Source organism: Elephas maximus, chromosome 9 (genome assembly GCF_024166365.1).
Source record: "Elephas maximus indicus isolate mEleMax1 chromosome 9, mEleMax1 primary haplotype, whole genome shotgun sequence".
In the NCBI taxonomy this organism is placed as follows: Eukaryota; Metazoa; Chordata; class Mammalia; order Proboscidea; family Elephantidae; genus Elephas; species Elephas maximus.
The window spans coordinates 28,574,311-28,596,783 of NC_064827.1; the positions used below are offsets into that span (position 1 = coordinate 28,574,311).

The 22,473-nt window shown below is 39.6% G+C and overlaps 1 protein-coding gene across 6 annotated transcripts in view; it reads left to right on the plus strand.

Moving 5' to 3' along the window:
* The window catches only part of ADAMTSL1 (ADAMTS like 1), a 389,033-nt gene that overhangs the window by 148,891 nt on the left and 217,669 nt on the right, over positions 1–22,473 (plus strand). For 5 of the 6 annotated variants that reach the window (XM_049896920.1, XM_049896922.1, XM_049896918.1 and 2 more), the window contains exons 6-8: positions 4,213–4,287; positions 8,293–8,450; positions 21,895–22,006. In XM_049896920.1, coding sequence (XP_049752877.1) covers positions 4,213–4,287; positions 8,293–8,450; positions 21,895–22,006 — 345 coding nt within the window. The remainder of the gene's footprint in view (positions 1–4,212; positions 4,288–8,292; positions 8,451–21,894; positions 22,007–22,473) is intronic. The other variant, XM_049896919.1, reaches the window with a different exon arrangement.

Sequence of the window (22,473 nt, forward strand, 5' to 3'; positions counted from 1 at the left end):
ATTGATTGTGCCATGCATTCTGATTTTGTATCCGTTAAAACGTAAAGTTATTTCCCTTAGAATCAGTGAAATGTGATATTTTGACTCTAATGCCAATAAGATTTTCTAACTGATTAGATATAAAGATGAAGTCAAGGATAGCTCCAGAGTTTTTGGCCTAAGCTACTTGATGGGTAGAGCTCCCCAGTGGGGAGAGAGGATCTTGTTTGTCCTGTACAGTATACACCCTCCACTGTGCAATTACTGATAAACTTTGGAAATAAACAAAAAATTTGAGGGGCCTAGTTGCTCACCTTCTCCTTATATTTATTGGATATATTTTAAGAATAATAAATTGTCACGAAGATAAAAAATACATAACTAAAAATTCCTGTATGTTTTATATGTATCCAACTATACTAACAATGACTCTTCCATTAAAAAAAAATTAAATATCAGCTCATAGGTTTATTAGAGGAAAGAGTCCTTAAAAACATGAACTTATGAACAGGTCTAAAAATAAGATTAACTCACATATCAGAATAGGAAATCCTGTCCTTTCAAAAAAAAAAATCATCATCACATTTCTCTGATACAGCATTGAATCACACACAAAAAAAACTACATATGACAAGATTAAAAAACAAACGGAAAATGTTCTGTATAAGAAGATGTAGAATATAAATATAGATATAGGGTGTTTTCAGGAGATCATTTAGGTACGATCCTCGAGTACAGTTTTCTTGAGAAAAGGTATTTGTAATCCATGTATGTGAAATGGAAACCCTGGTGGCGTAGTGGTTAAGTGCTACGGCTGCTAACCAAAGGGTCGGCAGTTTGAATCCGCCAGGCGCTCCTTGGAAACTCCATGGGGCAGTTCTACTCTCCCCTGTAGGGTCGCTATGAGTCGGAATCGACTCAACGGCACTGGGTTGGGTTAATATGTGAAATGACAGAATTCCGTGATTCACATGGAAATCTTGTCCTTTTAACCGAGAGGGGTTATCTGAACTGTGAAGCAGGTCTGTTAGAGTTGTTGATTAATAACCTAGAAATACGTCCTGAAGACTGGCATCATGGGTTTAGTCAACAAAGCCAGAATAGATTAGAAGAATAGTGTGTCTTAGTGGGAAAGGATACCCAGAGGAATGTGTGGGCGAGGAGACAGTCACCTGCTCACCAGCCATACCAATTGAATTAATCACCGAGGAGGCAAGCGTTAAAAGCGAATGACTTGCACGTTCTGGGATGTCTCAAACGCTTCCCTGTGCATGCGCAGCACTGTAGTAGACGGCAAGTTGAAGAAACACTGAAAATTTATTATCACATGAGACAATCATTAATACGTATGCAACTCGAAGAGTCGCTTTTTATCAACATGCAGAAAATGAGATTTTTAAGGTTTTCTATTTTGCTTTTTGTAATATTAAGAGTGCCATTTTTTTTTTTTAAGTATGTCCAGAAGCGCATCAGGTGATGTTAACAGGTGGTACATAAGAAGACTATTCCCTGAGTAATCATGTTGGCAATACACTGAGTTAGAGGGGCTTCTTTGTTTTAGAGCTCTTAAGAAACTAACTTGGGACCACCTCGCGGGACTGGTTCTTTGTCTCATTTATCACCAAATCCCTCGTACCTAGCATGGAGACTGACACCAGAAGTCCCTCAAAAAGTATTTGTGGAATAAATGAGTTTGCCGAAGGTCTGCCGGTGGTCCACTAGCCCTTTTCAGAGTGGTAGAAGAATAGGGCGTGTCTCTTCCTACCTCTTGTGCAGTGTGTTGAAGACTGCTCAAGTTTGCACCAGCCGGAGTTGTTTCATGTTTCTTTCTCTGTCTTTTTAAAAGTACTTGTAACAATTCAAGCTTTGAGTCAAAAAATGCTTAAGTTAAATACAGAAACTTAAAGTTAAAATCACGTACAGTGATATATTTACAGTTCAGCATGTATTCAGTGCTTACTACTGGACTAAGACTGGTTATTTCAAATAAAATTCTTCACCCCTCCATACTTATCTTTGACTAGGCAAGTGCAGACAAACTTCAGAAGATATTCTACTCTTGGCCTGGTCTACTCTCTCTTCCATCTTACCTTCTTCCTCCACCACCTTCTTCAGGGAGAGTACAAGCATTACTGCATCAACCAAAAGCTAGAGTTAATGTACCAGGGAGTGGAATCACTTCTCAGGACAAGAGAAAGGTAGCCTGAGCAGTGTGTAGGTCAGAAGATCTCTGCTGAGTATCACAGGGCTAGACAGAAGGTTCCATGTTACTTGCGCTTTATTTGACCTGTGGAAAAAACAAAAGACTTTCTATTTCTAGAAATCCCCTTGTTTTAACTGCTCTGAGTTTCTCTTGTAAAATTAAAAATTAATTTCTTTATGCAGGGCATTTAAAGCACTGTGGGCCCAGTCCTTACATTTTTTTTTTATTGTTGTTGTTCCTTTTCTACATTCCCTTTAGATATTTTTCTTCCTATATGCATAAACTATCTGAAACAAACCAAAAGCCCGTTGCCATCAAGTCAATTCTGACTCTTAGAGACCCTATAGGACAGAGTAGAACTGCCTCATAGGGTTTCCAAGGAGCAGCTGGTGGACTTGAACTGCAAACTTTTTGGTTAGGAGCCATAGCTCTTAACCACTTTGCCACCAAGGCTCCGAAACAAACTTAGCTGTTTGAAACTCTGACTTTTCTTCTGCAGCGTATGGCACTGAAAACAGCTGTATGGTTGTAGTGTAAGTAGGATGTTCAGTATTGTAGAGAACTTGATAGATGTAACCTCTTCAGGGAAGGAATTTAGAGCATATGATTCTTCTTTCCCATTCGACAGGTAATGGACCAAGGGCATGGAAGTGTTTAAAAAACTAATAAAAACAAAGTCTCTCAGTCCCTCTCCTTATGGAGATTTGGAATAGAGGGAGGACAATTATATTTATAAAATACCTACTAGGTTTCAGATTATCCATCTATATCTCTATATTTCTATTCACAACAATATTATGAGGTAAGTGTTGTTTTCCCTGTTTTATAAACAAGGAAACAAAGGATCAGAGACATTCATAACTCATGAGATTCTTTTCTTAAACTGAGTCTCCCAATGGCAGGATAAAAATGTTAAGTTTCAGAGAAATTGAGTAGCTTTGGGGATTATTTTATTTTATTTCAGCTGAATTTCCAAATGACAAGATGATAACGTATAATATTAGAAAGATGTGTGTGAACAAGGAATTCCACAGAATGAATATGCTAGGGAATTTTTAAAAACCAGCCTTTTCCTTGTCTTCCGGAGTGCTCTCCTATCCATTTGACTTTGGAGTAGTCATTATACTCCTCAGAGGCTTAGTCTACTTGCCATAAAATAGCAATGATAGCATCCTACCTGCCTACCTCCCAAGTTTGGGGTTTAAAGAGTAAATGGTGTAATTTAGGTGAAAGTGAAACTCGGCAATTTAATGTCATCTGTTAAGGTATTGTTGTCACAAAAGGAATTCTAAATAAGAATGCTTCTGATATGTTTTGAGATGCATGTGATACATCACAATTTTTTTTAGGCGTGGGTTTTGGGTCTTTCAATGAATTTAGTCTCACTTTGCAAGTAGGTGAAAAGCAGTTCATTTTCAAATTATCTGTAACACAGCCTTTTTTTTTTTTTTTTCAAAAAAAAGGGGCATGTGGGAAAGGTTAATTACTATTTATAGGGTTCTTACTATGTACAGGATAGGGCGTAGATAGTGTACAGGATATTGAAGAACTGGAAGGCATGGTTTTTGCCCATTAGGCATTTAAAGAACACAAATATATTTTCCTCTCTTCTTCTCCGTCCTATCCAGCCAAGATAGATACTCTGCCAGAGAAAAGTCCAGATTTTGATATAATAAACTCACTCTTTGTACATTAGAATTTATTTTTCTTAATGTTATACAGTTGCCCTATTCAAGAGAAATTTGGCAGTGTAAGACCAGATTTTGAAATCTTAAATGAAGATTTACAAATCCATTTTTTCAATATATCAAAATTCATATTAAAAAAAAAAAAAAAGACCAAATCTCCCATGAGTTAACTACTGACCAGTTCTTTTAAGATATTCCATTCTGGGGAAAGTGGAAATTTCAAATCCTGAATGTTGGCTTTCACATTTCAAATACTTAAAAAAAAAAAAAAAAGATTATCATTGTTTGGGTATGTTTGTTTTAAATTATGTCCTTTTAAGAGTTTGCTTTGTTTCTCTTTAGTAGATGACACGGTGGTTGCCATTCCTTATGGAAGTAGACATATTCGCCTTGTTTTAAAAGGACCTGATCACTTGTGTAAGTACACTCAGTTATCTTCTTTGGAGATTGGGAATTTTAGTCATTCTTCTTTATTTTTTGTTCCCAGAAGAGATTAAAACACAAGAGTACAAATCTTTCTACTCTATCATAATATGATATTTTGAGTACTACTGTTTATCTTTCAACTGCTTGATGAGATGGCAGAAACCTCTATGATAATTATCTCTAACCACAGACATCCTGAAAAACACAAAATAGATGCTCCCAGTAGGTTGTTCACAGGTTAAGCACATGTTTATGCTTTTGTGAGTACTATTTCTCATTCTCTCTTTCCTCTCCAGTGAATTCCAACCATTTTCTCGCCTCTCTTTGTCTTTTTCCCTTCTCTCCCACCCTTCCTCCCTCTCCTTCATTCTTTCTCTTTTTCTTCCTATCTCATGTTCTATTACTTTATCAATTCAGGAAAATATGGAAACACCAAACAACTTTCACACTGTGCCATTTAAAGAAAACCACTATGGTATATTTGAGTATCCTGTGTATTAAAGACAATACAGGGTCGTAATGTCTTAAAGAGAGCTGTTGGGATTCTTGATTGAAGGTAACCATAACCCCAAAGATGAAAGACAACATGGTCCCACCAGAGCTGTGCACTCAGGTGCAAGAATTGCTCTTCAGTCATGCCACAACAGGCATACACAGCCACGGTTTTATATTACTGTTTAGTACTGTTTAGATGTAGACGTGTCAATTACAAGCAGAAAATTATAGGCTATGAACCAGGGAGAGGATGAGAGAGGATATGTTAGCGTTTTCTTTAGAATTCAATTTCATGAAAAGTCTTCACTTCAGTTGGTCCTTTGAGAATTTCTGATTTCCTCCACAGTGATTGTTCCTGGGTTCCTACAAAGCAGTCTATCATCTTCTGTTTTTTCTTCCCTCCCACACACATGCCTATAAAACCAATTTAGGTAGCAAATATTATCTTTTGCAATTGGAATATCCTGACATCATGGTAGAAACACAAGCATGAGGAAGACAAATTGGAGCCTGTAAAAGTTAATTTAAGAGAGCTTATTGTAATCACACTAAAAATAAAAATAAATGCATGGCATGGGAAAGGGGAGATGTGAAGGGTCATGTGAACTAAGGGAATAAGTAAGGTATAGTTCGGGCAAAGCCAGGAGATGCTGATAAGTCACCTTATATGGATCCAAGTTCTTTTCTAACCCTGAATGACCCCGTAAGATACAGTATTCACATGTCAAAGGATGATATATGTGTATACACTGTTACCATTTGATGATTCGTTTTTCCCTTTGAGAATTGGACAGAGCTAACTGCTGGTGTACAACCCCGCTCAAAAACAGCATTTTTCTGGGCAGCAACAGGCTAAAATAAAATTTCCAAACCAGGGTCATCACCGAATGGGGGACTGACTATTCACTGCCAAAAAGGGAACCCACATGAATAGATTTAAGAGGAAATGTTATTTTTATAAATTATTAACCACTCAGCTCTCCTGATCATGTGATCACTAAGAAACTGGAAAATTGAACTTATTTGGTTTAATTGTCCCAAGGATTTGATAGGTGAAGCTGCAAACAATATTCATAAATGATAAAAAGCAAAATGGAATCCGCTTGTTTTCCTACCACAAACGTACTGTTTGACAGCATACGTGTAGCTAAGGAATTTTTTTGCGTGTCTCTTATTGGAATATAATTCAGCAAAATGAATGTGTGAGTCATTGACAGTTTCTTCTGTAGCACTTTTGTCTTTCACACCCAGAAGCCAGCCTACCAAAGGGCCAACTTGAATGAGGGGATAAACCAGAGCATGACGAGGCAATCTTTAATTGCCAGCACCAGCTCATCTTTAATGAGAAGTACCTTGAGCAGGACAGCTGGAAGCTGGAGATAGAAATGAATCAGATGCTGAGATATGACCTAGCCCTCCAGGATTTTCCCAAAACTCAGTTAATTTACGTCCTGGAGATACTTCTGCAATTTAGCGAATGTAAAACAGCTTGATGAACGAGGGCTAGAAGAAGGAGATTCAGTGCCGTTGCTTTCCTCTGATGACAACAACTGTGATTTCCCCTACTTCAGTACCGCCTCAAAGGGCCTCATGTTCTTCTGTGGGTTCCTTTCTGCACTGAGGCAGGAGAGGGAAGCCTGGCCTGCTCCCAAAGAAGGGCTGCAGACTTTGCCTGCAGGCTCCTGGGCATTTAATTGAACACCAGGAATTTCCACCTGTTGATATTCCTTGTAGTGGGGAACCAGATGTAGCCAACATCTAGAATAAATACAAATGCCTTATTTTAGGAACTTTGTTATCTGCAGTGACCTTAAAATTGTTCTTAACCCGAGAACTCCAGTCCTCCTGTAAGAGGGGAACTATTCTGATGAAGCTGGAGTAGGAGCCCCACCTGAGGGCCCCATCTTTCTGCTGAAGAATCACTGCCAAAACCATTGGCAACCATCAGTCTTAGTCCATCTGTCTTCCTTCATGTGGGGGGAAATTATTTTAAGTCACAGGAGAGTTCAGCTCATTCTCCTCTGAAACTCGCATCATAATTACCATCTTCCCCAGCATGCTCTGATTTCCTACAAAAAATGATGTTTTATAGGCTTTGTCATTGGCCAAATTCAGATTCTAATCCTCCAGTAATCAAGAAGTTCTTCCTTCTGTCTTAAGTACATATGAAGTACCAAATATGTGTAAATACTGAATAAGTATTTTTAAAAAATTAGAAAAGAGAAAGAGAGAAAACTAAAAGGATAACCTTTGTTTTTAAGTCTCTGTGTTGTTGTTGTTGTTGTTGTTATTAGGTGCCGTCAAATCGATTCTGACTCATAGCGACCCCATGTGCAACAGTACAAAACACTGCCTGGTCCTGTGCCATCCTCACAATCATTGCTATGTTTAAGCCCATTGTTGCAGCCACTGTGTCAATCTGTCTCGCTGAGGGTCTTCTTTTTCACTGACCCTCTACCTTACCAAGCGTGATATCCTTCTCCAGGGACTGGTCCCTTCTGAGACGAAGGCTCACCATCCTTGCTTCTAATGAGCATTTTGGGTGTACTTCTCCCAAGTCTCTATAGTTTACTTTGAGCAATCGCACACATGCAGTAAGCAACCAGAAGGTATAATAAATACAAAATGATGCATAAATATAAAGTCACACAAGTGCTGAGGGAACTCAAAGATGCATGCTGAGTCTCATAGAGCAAAAAGATATTTGGAGAGTATCCTAGCCTGAGGGCCATTAAGACTGAAATCAGTATGGGAAATGGCTAAGTCAAAAGAGTAGTGTTGTTAGTAAAGTGAGGTACCCAAAGATTTTGACGGGGACCCTTGACTATTTGGAATACTTAGCTAGTTACTTTTAAAATTATTTCATTTGCAGCTTAAACTTCCATGTAATCCAGTGGTGCCATGTATTTTGTTTAAAACTGAATTTCCTTTTTGTTAGTCATTTAACCCTTTCGTGAACCAATTATTTCCTGCTTTGAATTTTTTGTTGCTACTAAGTGTTTTCATTAACAGAAGCATGCTGAATCATTGAGTATGTCTGAATTTTTGGTAGGTAGTATGGATATTTTTTTTTTCTTGTCCCCTCCTACAAGCCTACCCTAAGTGTTTAGTGGTACGTGTGAAGTACCACTAATTATACCCAGGTCCCCACTGGAGTTAACAGGTGCATATGTGTAACAAATAAAAATTTTCAACATTTCTGTTTTTCTTACAAAAGAATTCAGACACCTCATTCAATACCCTGTGTCACATAATTTGCAGCACACGCCGTTTCTTCAGTCATAAAGGCCCCTGATTTGCGGCAGCACGCACTATCAGTGGCGCAGCAGCTTCCCAGTAAACCTTTGGAGGCAGAAAAAGTACCGGGTCCCTAGAAGTACCTATGAGCATGAAAGGGTTAAAGAATGATGCCTCTAGACTTTGTTGCACAAAATGTTTTCATGTGGTCTGTGGTAGTCGTGGGAACATCTTTCTCTCCTATTCTTGTGTTTGATTATGTAGATCTGGAAACCAAAACCCTGCAGGGGGTTAAAGGTGAAAGCGGTCTCAGCTCTACAGGCACCTTTCTTGTGGACAATTCTAGTGTGGACTTCCAGAAATTTCCAGACAAAGAGATACTGAGAATGGCTGGACCACTCACAGCAGATTTTATTGTCAAGGTGAGCCCATTTGGGTACCTTATTTTCAAGCCGAGGTCTCCAAATTGACATTAACTTATAACCTCCTGAGGAGAGAGACACTTTAGGTGTTGACGTAGATTTGGAAAGCCTGTTCTCCAGGAAATGTTTAATTTAAGAGTGTTGAGCTAGCTACATCCTGGACTTTACAGGAGCATCTGATATTTTAAAGTCTTAGGAAAATCTTTATAGGTATACATTATTTAATAAAAGACTCCACTCATAGCGTTAGCTGGCCATTACAAACTGCTTATAAAGTATGTTAGGATGTAGTCATTGACTCACATAGGGTGTACTTAGCAAAAGAGAAAGACAAACTGATGACCCATAGACTTGGTCAACTCATTCATGCTTCCAGCTACAAGTCCTGTTTTCTGTTGTACTGGCGAAAGGACTAAGCTATTTCCTTCCATCAGAGCTTCCTTACTCTTCAAGGTAACATAAAACATATTGCTGGAAGCAACATGCATATTCTGTAGGAAAAATGCACACACTAGAAGAACATTTAGTAATCACAATAAAGTAAAACATATTTTTTCCTTCAGTAGGTCAGAGGACCTGAAGAATTTCAGCTGTAAAGTTGTAAAACTTGTAATGTGTCCAGGACTCCATAAATTTTTCATCATGGGACCCAGAGCCAGAGGACATTTGATTTAAGCTAATGCTTGATGACCCCATGGCAGCTGGAAGTAAGAATGCATATAGGAAAACATAATAGGCAGTGAGGTTAGATGGAAGAAGTACTCAGGAGTACTGTCCTCTATCTTCCTCTGCATGGTGGTTCTTTTTAATACAGTCCAGATGCCAGCCACATGCTAGTTTTAGTAAACAAGAAGCTACAGACCACAGTAGTAATGATGCTGAAGGTCATTAAATAATTTCAACTGAACAAGCAAATAAAGTATTGAGAATTGTCCTTACTCTTTGAAGCCTTTAAAGTCCTGTTGAGTGGACCATTTATACTGCAGTAATTTCCCTAGTGGCCTTGCAAGAGTTAATGCACTTCCCAAGGTGCCTGACATACTGAAAATATAGATTTGGGATTCAAGTGATATTATTCACATTTGAATAGTTCATAGCATTGTCAAAGACATTTCATATATCCAGCTGCCTTCTGCACATCACCACTTGCATGTCCCACAGGCACAACAAGCTCAACGTATCCAAAATTGAATTTGTGAAGCTCTCAGAAACCTACTTTATCTTCCATATTTCTTGTCTTGTAGAAAAATGCACTATCTACCCAGACATATCAGAAACCTTTGATTCACCCTGATTTCCCCTTCTCCTTTACCCCCCTAGTCGGGCATTAAATTATGTTAGTTCTTGCAGGAACAAGAAGACCATTATGGTAAATGTTATAACATAAGCAGTTTTTCAACAACAGTGATAACAATCAAAAAATCTGTGTGTGGTTACAGAGGTAGATATGCATGCTGTATGTGTATAGGAGGGCATATGAGAGTAAGTGCACATGCATGTATGAGTATATTTGTAAGTGTAAGTACATCCAAGTTTGGGTGTGCTATGTATATATTTATATATATAATAAAGAACATGGGGGGCACAGTTACAGAGACCACCTAGACATATCAAAACACCTCATGGGAATGGTTTATGGGGTTGAAGGGCTTAGACCTTGTGATAGTTACAGTTGTGTGTCAACTTGGCTAGGCCATGATTCTCAGTGGTTTTGCAATTATGTAAAGATGTAGTTTGACAGTTATGTAATGATGTAGTCATCCTCCATAATGTGATCTGATGTGATCAGCTGATCAGTCATAAGGAGAGTTTCCTCGGAGGTATGGCCTATATCCCATATATATGTTGATAGTCTGGCAAATTTCGCTTGCTTGCTCTGGATCCTGCATCCAGTTCATCATCATCTAACCTCCGATTCCTGGGACTTGAGCCAGGAACCTGCTGTATCGCTTGCCAGTCTTGGGATTTATCAGCCTCCACAGCCTGTGAGCCAGCAGCCTGCCATCTTAACTGCTAACCTTGGACTTGTCAGCCCCTGCAGCAACATGAGTCAGGAGAAGCCTCCAGCCTAACGCCTGACTCACGGACTTGGGACTTGCCAGCCTCTACCACTGCATGAGCCATTTTTCCTTGAAAGAGATATATATAAAACCAAACCCTTTGCGATAGAGTCGATTCCGACTTGTAGTGACCCTGTAAGACAGAGTAGAATTGCCACATAGGGTTTGCAAGGAGCAGCTGGTGGATTCAAACAGCCAATGTTTTAGTTAGTGGCCAAGTTCTTAACCACTGCACCACTGCTTCACTGGTTTTGCTCCTCTAGAGAACCAGCCTAAGACAGGGCCATAGTGTCATGGGACAACCCAGTCAATTGGCATAACACAGTTCATAAAGATAATGTTCTACATCCTAGTTTGGTGAGTAGGATCTAGGGTCTTAAAAGCATGTGAGCAACCATTTAAGATACAACTATTGGTCTCTTCTTATCTGGAGCAAAAGAGAATGAAGAAAACCAAGTACTCAAAGAAGAAACTAGTCTACAGGACTGATAGCCCACAGGAACCACAGCCTCTTCTAATCTGAGACCAGAAGAACTCAGTGGTGTCCAGCTACTACTACTGACAGTTTTGACCAGGGACACAATAGAAGGTCCCTGATAGGATGGGAGAAAAATGTAGAACAAAATTCAATGTCCTAAAAAAGACCAGACTTACTAGACTGATAGAGACTAACGGAACCCCCGAGGCTATAGCCCTTAAGATAACCCTTTTAACTTGGAACGGAAGTCACTCCTGGGGGTCTCCTTTCAGCCCCAAAATAGGTGGGCTTATGAAGTAAACAACATTACCCGTGAGGAATGTTCTCCCTTAAACAGTCAACTATACAAGGTCAAACAATCAATATTTACCCAAAAGCAAAGATGAGAAAGCAAGGAGGGGCTGGGAAGCTAAAAAATAGAAATAGAACAAACAGAATAGAAATAATGAGAATGCTGACACATTGCAAAAATTGTAACCACTGTCGTGGAATGGTTTGTGCAAAAATTTTTAAGTGGGAATCTAAGTTGCTACATAAGCTTTTACCTGAAACACGAAAATATTAAAGAATTGTCAGTGCTACCTCTGTACTGTCTCTCAAGACTGTTCTCTCTTGTCCATTCTTGGTGCCACTGCCTTTTTTTAAGCCTTCATGTTTTCTCACCTTAACCGATGTAACAAACTCTGAATTTGTCTTCCTGACTCTGATCCATTGTCTACGTTACTGTCAGAGTACGTTGTCTAAAATGATAATTCCCCTCTTAATAAATTTTGCATTACCCCCACCTCCAGTCATTGCCTTCTGGTTAAAATGCAAACCCCTTAACATAGTATCTAACCAAAAACAAACAAACAAAAAAACCCAGATGCCATAGAGTCAATTCTGACTCATGGCCACCCCATGTATTCCAGACTAGAATGGCTCTCCATAGGGGTGCCAAGGCTGTGATCTTTCAGAAGCAGGTTGTGAGGCCTTTCTTCCATGGTGCCTCTGGGTGGATTCAAACCACCAACCTTTCAGTTAGTAGTTGAGCGCTTAGTATTTACACCACCCATAGCATCTACTACTCATGATAATCTGGATACTACCTACATTCCCTACCTTAGTTTTTGCTCTTCCCTTCCTTATTCCAGCCAATTGAATGGCTTGCAGGCCCCCCTCTTATACCTCATTACTATTGCATAATGCTGTGCCCCCGAGCTGGGATGCTCTCCCTCCATTCTCTTCACTAAGTCATACTTGTTTTTTTGTTTTTTTTAGTATTTCCACCTTCAGTAAGCATTTTGTGACTCAACCCCAAATTGCTATTAATAGTACATCTCCCTACTGCCCCCAACCCCTTGCGGGCAGGGACTGAGTCTAATTTGTCGTCGTATCTCTGTAACATGGATCCAGTAGGCACTATTAAATGCTGGGTGAATAAAGGACTTTTACCTCCCAGACAAGGAGCCCTAGTTGCATAACCATGAAGTGCTCAGCTGCTAACCAAAAGGTTAATGATTCAAACCCACCCAGTGACTCCCAGAAGAAAGACCTGGAAATATGTTTCCATAAGGATTACAGCTTAGGAAACCCTATAGTACAGCTCTACTCTGTCACGTGGGTCACTATGAGTCAAAATCAACTTGATGGCACCTAACAACACCTCCCAGGTACTGCTGAAATAGGGCAAATATTGACAACTCTGTCTTACCCACAAGGAAGCTAAGCCTCAGGAAATTTTAGTGACCTGCCCAAGCTCACATGGGTGGTAAGGCAGGAATAAAAATCACCTCTTTTTGTTTCTGACTCAGAACACTCTTTAGTATTGTGTGTTGCTTCTAAGAATATATTTTATTTCTTTTATATGCAAATATAAATAGTTAAAAAAAATAGTTTGAAGAAGTTTTTGATACTTGCGTGGACACCTAGCACATGTAAATATCTTCATTCAGAAACAGGGTAAGCTATCATTTTAATGACTTTTGCATTATGTATCCTGTTTGGTGATCTAGCCTCAGGTAGCAATTGAAAGAAAATTAAGGTTTCATTAGAAAACATTTAGAAATCAAAGAAATGTAAAAATATCCTAAGATGTTATATAATTTAAAAACCAAATTTACTCAAACTCGAAAATGAGCCAGAAAATATACGATTATGGGGAGAAAAAAGAAAATTGCCTTGTTTCTAGTCATTTGTAATGAAACAGAACTTTTTCTCCCCACATTTTCCCCCAGGAAATAGCTGAAAATAAAAGATTCTCATTGGTTTATCATTTTTTTCTGATTTAGGTGCTTTAAAATTATACACATAGTATAGTTCAGTTTTCAGTACTGTTCATAGTATAGTCTGTTTTCCATTATAAATTAATTTAAGCAGTGTTTTTTTGGTGAGATACACAAGAATTTTTTGGGGGGGGTACACAAAAATTAATATGGCTATTTGTCAAGATTCCCTTGCATTTTATTACCAAAGTACCTTTTTGTTTCTTTAAAAGGAAAAGACATTTTTTTGAACAAAAGGAAGAGCTTTTTTTTTTTCCCAGTGAAAATTGTTATATATTGCTATTAGTTCCGGAAATAAGAGTTTGGACTCTCCTTTTCTGGCCGTCTTTAAAACTGGACTAAATTCTCATCTTGCTTCGTAGAGGAGCAGTTCTTCCAAAAATTTGAAGTTGATACACTGGCTGTACTAACATTTTGGCCAATGATAATATAGTGTTGTAGAAGGGTTAAGTGTGCCAGGGTTTGGTATACTTGCCTGCTTACTGCTGTGTGACCTCAAGCGCACTGTTTCACCTCCGTGAGCCTTTTATAACTCATCTATAAAATAGTAATAATACCCATCTCATAAAGCAGTTGTGAGAGATGAAATGAGGTGATGTGTATAGAAATGCATAGAACCAAATCACTTCCTTTTCATGTCTTTGAAATGGTTGTAATTTCTGGTCGAACTAATCACGATACACCATCTACGCAGTGGCAGAAAGCTGCTTCTCTGGAGAAGGTCAGAGGATGATCAGTTAATAGCTTATTTATCTAGGGAACAATTTAGTAGCTGTAGCTATGAAGAGAAGAGCCCTGGTGGCACAATGGTTAAGCACACGGCTGCTAACTGAAAGGTCGACAGTTCAAATTCACCCAGCGGATCTGGGAGAAAGACCTGGCAATCTGCTCTCATAAAGATTACAACCTACAAAACCCTATGGGGAAGTTCTACATTGTCACATGGGGTTGCTACGGGTCAAAAATCAACTCAATGGCACCTAACAGCAACAATCACCCCAGTGCCGTCGAAGTCTAACGAACGCATGTGAAAGCAGTCTGGCTGGGACATCTGTCACCACATTGATCAATAGGGGTGATTGGGCTATTGACTGGATGACTGGCTGGCTTAGTACACTCTTTCTCCCTTACCACAGCCTGTGCATCTCTTTTGAAGCTGCATACACACTGAAAGATAGTGAACTTCCCAGATAGAAGAGGATCTTTTTCAGTCATAACAAAAACCAAAGCAGTTGCCATCGAATTGATTCCAACACCTGGCAACCCCACGTATGTCAGAGTAGAAGTGCACTTTATAGGTTTTCAATGAGATCTTTCAGAAGCAGATCACCAGGCCTTTCTTCTGAGGCACCGCTGGGTGGGTTCGAACCCGCCAACCTTTCAGTTAGTAGTCAAGTCCTCAACTTTTGTACCACCTAGGGGCTTCTTTTTTAGTTATAGATGGATCCTTTACTAGAACGTACAACCTTGCTATACTTGTGAAAGCAGCTAAGGTATTTTTGTACATATTCATTTGCACCCATCTGAAAAAGTTAGGAAGAAGGCCAGACTACATAGAGAAAAAAGTGGTTGATGAGTACCTAAGCCACCAAAGTAGCAGAAGCACTGCAGAAGAGAAAGCAATAAGCATACTCAAAACTAAAGAACGCTGGCTCACAGTTCACGCACTGACAACTATATAGAGAGCAGTTATTTCCTTCAAGTGCGTTACATTTGTATAATTAGAGAACTTGGTTAGAAAGATTGGTATCATCCCAAACGTTGCCAACGTGACATTTTTGAGTGTTCTGAGGAATAGAAATAAAACTCGTTCTTTGTATTTGTATCAGAGTATTAGGCAGAGATAATACCTTCATATTCCTTTCTGGAAAGACTTGAGCATAACCGTGCGTATCATTCAGCACCAAAAAACCTGTCTTTATTATGTAGGAAAACAATAGGAGGAACCCTGGAGAGAAATCACATCTGTAAAGTAATGGGAGTTCACTTTAATGAGTACGTTTATAGAACATCCACATATACCCTTCTTTTAGGAGGTGCTCTTAGGAGATGCTCAGCACTATGCTTGATGCATGGGGCAAATCGACTATAGATATGATGTCTGCCCTCTTCTAGCTTATAATGTCACTTGTCAGATAAAACACTGGATAGGAAATTTTGAAATAATAACGCACTGCAGCATCTAATTAAGCTCTAAAATAAAATGGGCAGGGGGTAAAAACTATAGGTATGTGATTAGTAAAGCCTTTGTGAAACCTGGGCAGCTTGCACCTCATGGGTAGGATTGAGATAATCAATTCTTTTCTCCACTGGAGGCTGAGCTTGGCAAATGTTCAATCCCAGGTTGGTTTCATCCGGCCACCCAGCCTGTTTCTAGATAATTCCCCATACCCGTCAAACAGTGCTCTACAAATGGAAAATCATCGTCCTCAGCCAAACATTCTTGGGAGGAAAAGTTTAAATCAACTGTAGGAGGAAAAAGAAATATAAAGTGAATAAAATAGTGATTCCTTTTCTACCCAACTTTCCAAGGCAGCAGTTCGTCCCAATAAATATGCCCCTAAAAAAAAAAAAATTTTTTTTTTTTTTTTATCTGCTAGTAGATTCCAAGAGGTTAGAACTGAACTAATTAGACTGCATTTCTTCCTGGGTTTTTATCACACATTGTTTTGCCAATTGCACTACTAGGTCTAAGATACAGAGTCAAGAACTGACTCCCTACCTTTCTTCCACCACTGAGAATTGTAGAATCCCTGCTCAGTCCTGGCTCTACTTGGCTGTGTTCAAACCATTTATTTTCTGCCCTCCTCCTCCCTCAGCACTGGGATAGTCCTTCCAGCAGACTCAGGTCTGCCCTGCCCACTCAGCATCTCCTTCCTGACATGCGTTTTATACCCTCTTTGTTCCATCACTGATATCACACCCGGTATTCTTAGAGAGGCATCTGTGATCTATTGCCCTGTTCAAAGGAGTGCACAGCTTTAGTCATAGCCAACATCTCCCATGCAGTCCTGAGTCAGGGGCCTCTGGGCTGAACTGCAGGATCTTCCAATAGTGAAGTATGGAGTTCCAGAAGGACTGGAAAACTCAATAACTGTAAAAGTAAAGTTGTGTGCTACCAATTTGATACTGTTATTTTTATCTAATAATCGCTGATCTTGGCGCCCTGGAGGCACGGTGGTTAAGAGCTCGGCTGCTAACCCAGAGGTCCACAGTTCCAATCTACCAGCCGCTCCTTGGAAACCCTATGGGACGGTTCTACTCTGTCCTATAGGGTCACTATGAGTCGGAATCGACTTGACGACAACGGGTTTTAATCTCTGATCTTAGAATTTCCAACTTTTAAAATTATCAGATATTTCAAACAGTGGGGTGATTGAATATGTTTCATATTAATTCATTCACTCATTTATTCAGCAATTGTTTGAATACCTACTATGTGCTAAATATCATAAACGACGCTGAAGAAAGTGTGGTGAGCAAGATGAATGGTACCTGCCTCCATGGAGTTTACAGAATATGGACAAGAGTGGCAAAAAAATTGCAATTATATGAGTGGATAAGGAAAACCAAAGAAAAATTAGCACCTTTGAATCATGGCGTTGGCGAAGAATATTGACTGTACCGTGGACTTTCAGAAGAACAAACAAATCTGTCTTGGAAGAAGTACAGCCAGAATGCTCCTTAAGAAGGGAGGATAGCGAGACTTCGTCTTATGTACTTTGGACGAGTTATCAGGAGGGACCAGTCCCTGGAGAAGGATGCCATGCTTGCTAGAGGTTCAGTGAGAAAGAAGACCCTCAACGAGATGGATTGACACAGTGATTGCAACAAGGGGCTCAAGCATAACAACGATTGTGAGGATGGAGCAGGACCAGGAGGGGTTTCGTTCTGTTATACGTAGGGTCACTACGAGTCAGAACCAAGAACATAAATAGTAAATATTTATAAATATGTAAATGCCATGAAAAAGATCTTATTTTTGTTGCATATTTGAAATCCCAATCAAAAGCATTTTTAACTGTTTTTGCAGAGATTCTTGAGGATATGGTATCACTGTAGCAGCCACACTGATTTGTTTCCAAGCCCTCCCAAGTCGTGAAATCCCTGCTTACCCTGACAGCATTGTGACCAAATGGAGCTCAGAGGTTCTCAGTAGCGAGTCTGCCCACAGCTCCCTTTGATGTGCATCTCCTCAGGCCAGGCCACTCATCAGAGCAGTGACTGAACTGCAGCCAAGACAGGTTGGGGGGACTCTGACTTCCAGCCTTCCTGCCACCCCACTGGGCAAAAGTTTCCATAACAGCAGTGAGAGAAAGAGACCTAGTTCAGGGATGTCCTGAGGCTCAGAAATTGCCCTTTTCCCAACTGAGAAGAAAAAGGGTATGGCATTTCATGGTACTTCATCTGGGAGAGCCTTTGTACCCGTGATGATGTCTCATGAGTTTGTAATTTCTCCTTGATTCTTTTGGTTTCACGTGGACTTAAAGCTCAGTGATTACCCATACACACACATTTGCACCACCTTTTTTTTTTTTTTTTTTTTTTTTGTAGCTTTAACACGGCAGTGCAAATTGACTGCTGTGGAAAGTGACCCGTTATTGTTTTCTCATCTGCTTTAAATGTGAGAAGTCATTATATTAATTAGAATCACTGACACAGTGTAATTATGGGAAGAAAAGCTTGGTTCAGAACATATCTTTTTTGTTATTATTGTAAGGCAGTTAAATTGCATATGCCAGATGTGTTTATCTCCCTAAACTACAATTCTAAATTGTCAAAATAAGAAATTCAGCCTAGTCTTGAGACCTAGAACCCAATATTGGAGGATTTAGGATTTATTGAAGCTACAGAACTAATGATAGCAAGGGCCCAGCAGGCCAGAGTTAATAAACCAGAGAAAAGGGACATGTTGATCTCATTTCTGTGAGCAACATCAAGGTTAGACATCAAGGTCAAGACCAGTAGCCGTAGACTCAACTCCAAGTTGTTTCGACCCCGTGTGTGTCAGAGTAGAACAGTCTTCCACAGGGTTTTCAATGCCTGATTTTTCAGAAATAGATTGCCAGGCCTTTCTTCCAAGGTGCCTGTAGGTGGACTCAAACGCCTAAACTTTCAGTTAGCAGCTTAGCACATTAACCGTTTTCAGCACTTAGGGATTCCAGACATCCAAGTAAGGCTCTCCTTTTTATTTAAAGCTTTTTTTTTTTTTTTTCTATTTTAAAATGGAAAATGGAGTTGATCCTGAGAAGACAAGTACAAGGCCACTACTTAAGATAAGTGCATACATTTTCACAACACGACTGGGAAGATTATTTGGTACCATGAAAAGAATGGTAGCTTCAGAACTAGGCAGACCTGAATTCAAATCCTAGTTTTGCTCCTCCCTAGCTGTGTATTCTTAAGCAAGGCACTTAACCTCTCTGAACCTCATGTTTTTATCTGTAAATGTGGAAGATAATACAGAGTAGTTTTAAGATAAGATTTAATGTAAGTAAAACGTACCCTACACATGGTAAAAACTCGATGCCATCCACTGAATTCTGACTCATAGCAACCCTATAGGATAGAGTAGAACTGCCCCATAGGGTTTCCAAGGCTGTAATCTTTATGAAAGATTTATCAGGCAGAGCAGCTGATGCGTTCAAACCACCGACCTTTTCATTAGTAACAGAGCACTTTGACCACTGTACCACCAGCGCTCCTCCTGCATATGGTAGAAATGTAATAAATGTTGATCCCTGTGGTAGTTGTTGCTGTCGTTATTAATGAAAAAATATGACAGAAGGAGAAGGAACATAGCAAGATGATATGGCCAGAGATTTGGAAACGTGATTGCTTTGTTACCTATTTGAAATAAAGAAGTTCCTGTTTATTTACGATCTGTTTGCAAATACAAGTATACGATATATATGATCACTCCACATGGTTTTTTCATTGAACCAGGGCTGAACTGATTTGTTCAGGTTCAAACCCCTGCTGAGAAGTTGCATTTCTAACAGTTCCCAGGTGATATTAGTGCTGCTGGTTAGGACCATTTCTGAGAACCACTAGTAAAGCACTGGTTCTTAAATTTTATTATCCGTAAGAATCACCTAGGGATCTTGTTAAAATGTGGATTCTGATTCAGTATATCTGGGGGTGGAAATACAAATTCTCAGCAGGGATTTGAACCAGGATGAACCAGTTCGAAGCCTTGCGTTGAACTTATCAAGAACAATATTCTTTTTAAGCTGTTTGTTTTCTTTTCTTCAACGTGTTCACTAACCCTCCCTCTTATTATTCATTCCTTCCTCTCAGGGCATGAGCTGTTTTTATTGGTAACTTCCACGGAGCTGAGAAAAGGACTTGCCTCATCCTTTTGCCTTTTTAACCAGACCAAAAGACATGGCAGATAGTGTAAAGATAATCCAGAACAAGGCTTTCCTAAGGAAAGTTCTTTACATCCTCCTCACTTCGGCTGTAAGAAGCTATGCTTTTTCTCCTCGTTTTCCTAGGACTCTGTTTAATTCCTAGCATTTCAGAAGGGACCCCTGCAGAACAACCCAGCTCCCTGAGTTTAAATACATTCTCCAGTCTTTTTATTGTTTCATGGAGGTTGTTCCAATGAGAGCCCTCTTCTAATAGTTTCCAGCATGATAACCACACATCCCAAGAGAGCTATAGGCTGAGAGCTCAAAAGTTTTCCAGAGAATGTGATTAATACTACATCCCAAAGCAAGCAATTAGGTATCCTGTATCTGACACGTAGGATTGAGAAATATTCATTTGTAGGAACGGCTCCCCTTTGGTCAAAGACTCTGTATTGCTTCAGCTGGTTTTGTTTTAAAGTAGATAATTGGTATCACTGTGTGTTCTAATTAGAAAAGACCTGGGTCCCGGTGTAGTATGGCATGCTGTACTTTTTCTCTCTCTCTTTTTTCTCCTTTCCAGCTCTCCCAGACTTTCTGAGGAACGTTCCATTTTCCCATCCAAACATCAGAAGCTGACCTGGGGTTTGTTGTTGTTGTTAGGTGCCATCAAGTCAACTTTCCATCCCATGTGAAAGAGGAGAACTGCTCCATAGGGCTTTCCTGGATGTGATATTTATGGGAGCAGATCACCAAGTCTTTCTCCTGTGGAGCTGCTGGGTGGGTTAGAACCACCAACCTTTCAGTTAGTAGTCAAGCACTTACCATGTTTTTATACAAATAATGCGTGCCCCCCTGTGTTTGTTTGCTGGCTGCACCTTCCCCCCCACCACAAGGTATTTTCATAAGCTTGCTATGCCAATTTTTTATAGCAACATGTGAAAGAGAATTGACATGGCAGCACTTGTGAGTGTGCCTCCAGGTTGGCGGAGGGGGAGGGAGGGCGTGCTGGCAAGCAAACTCAGAAAGCACACGTTATTTGTGTAAAAAATATGGTATCCATTGCACCACCAAGGCTCCTTGATCTAGGACTCAGCACTTGTGAGTTTTTGACCATGTTTCTTCAGTGTTCCTGTTTTCCCTCTGCATCATAGGTGTTTAATCTCTTTGTTAAATTCAGTAGCAGAAAGCTAGGGCTATCTTTAAAAAAAAAAAGAAAGCCAAATCCATCAATTTACCATAAGTAATTTTTTTAAGGGGCAGTTGGAACAGGGCTAGTGCTCAAAAACACTTAACAAAGACTTTTTAGGCTTCATGATTGAGCTGGGCGCTGATACTCACCTAATTGTTGTAATGTAATTGGAGTAAGAGATCACCTCTTTTGAGGACAGTAAATAGCCCAAGCCTTGCCCAACAATCCAAGTGTTGTTTAACGTGCCATTCTGTCTTCCTTAAGTTAAGGATGTGTTCATTTTAGGTTTTTTTTTTTTTTCCTTCTCTTTCCTCTTGACTATATTTTCTGAATCTTGTACTTTTAAGAACCATGACGAATTATTGTCTCATGTTTGTTTCCCGCCCTTTAAAAGAAGGGGGAGGGTTGAAATGTCCATAAACACATTTTTATTTGAAAGTAATTTTTTTTCTAATATGTTAGAGTTTTTCAAAATTGGGTTCTTGGACGATCTATCTACATTTGAATCACCTGGATCTCTGAGTGTGGGCCCAGGAATCTGCATTCTAGCAAACTTTCAGTTGGTAACTTTGCATCTTAAAATACATGAATCAGTAAATTAAACCAGGAATTCCCCTGTATGTCTATGGGTGGGAAGAACTGCTTAATTCTCTTTTTTTTTTTTCTTACCAAAAACTGTCTTTCATTTTCTACAATTTATGCCATTTATAATTTTTTTTAGAAAAACTGTCTATTTCTGAAGCTGTATTTAAAAACCCACATAACTTTATCTTTTGTATCTGAGAGGCTGGGAATAAAGAAGAGAATGAGAATAAGTGGCTTGGAATAAGAATCTACTAGAATCAGGAACTGAGACATTGCTGGCCCTTGTTCTGTGGCAATAGAGCAGAGAAGGGGTAATTATAGTGATGGTGTATACAAGGGCCACTCTCTGGCTAAATGGTAAGATAAGTGATATTGCCATAGCTGCTTCTGATGCAGTCCCTCTCCCAGCTTAAAGCCATCAGCACTATCATTTCGGCCTTGTCCAAAGTTGCAAGAGACCCAAAAATCACCCCCACTGTCACACTAATTTCTCAACTTTCCTTTGTCTCCTGCAGATTCGTAACTCGGGGCCTGCTGACAGCACAGTCCAGTTCATCTTCTATCAGCCTATCATCCACCGATGGAGGGAGACGGATTTCTTTCCTTGTTCGGCAACCTGTGGAGGAGGTAATGGTGTTCACTTAGCCCAGAAACTGTTGATTTCTTCAAAGAAAGACTTGGCTATTATAAGAGTAAAATAACATTAGCATGGGAGACATTTAGTGCTGCAGTACGTTAAAGCTTTTCTTCTGCATGGAGTCAAGTCCTAAAGCCCTCATGTAAGGCAGATACCTCAGTCAGTATGTTCCCTGAACATTGTCTGTAGAGTCCCATTCCCGTTGCCCTTGAATGAATTCTGACTCATAGCAACCCTATAGGACAGAGTAGAACTGTCCCATAGGGTTTCCAAGGAGCAGCTGGTGGATTTGAACTGCCAGCCTTTTGGTTCACAGCCGAGCTCTTAACCACTGTGCCACCAGGGCTCCTCAAATCATTTATGTACTTTAATAAAACAAAAAGATCTCCATGGTTGATTAAGAAAACATTTTATTATACTTTGATTGCTAAATAAATCAACCGTTTTCTAGTTCCTA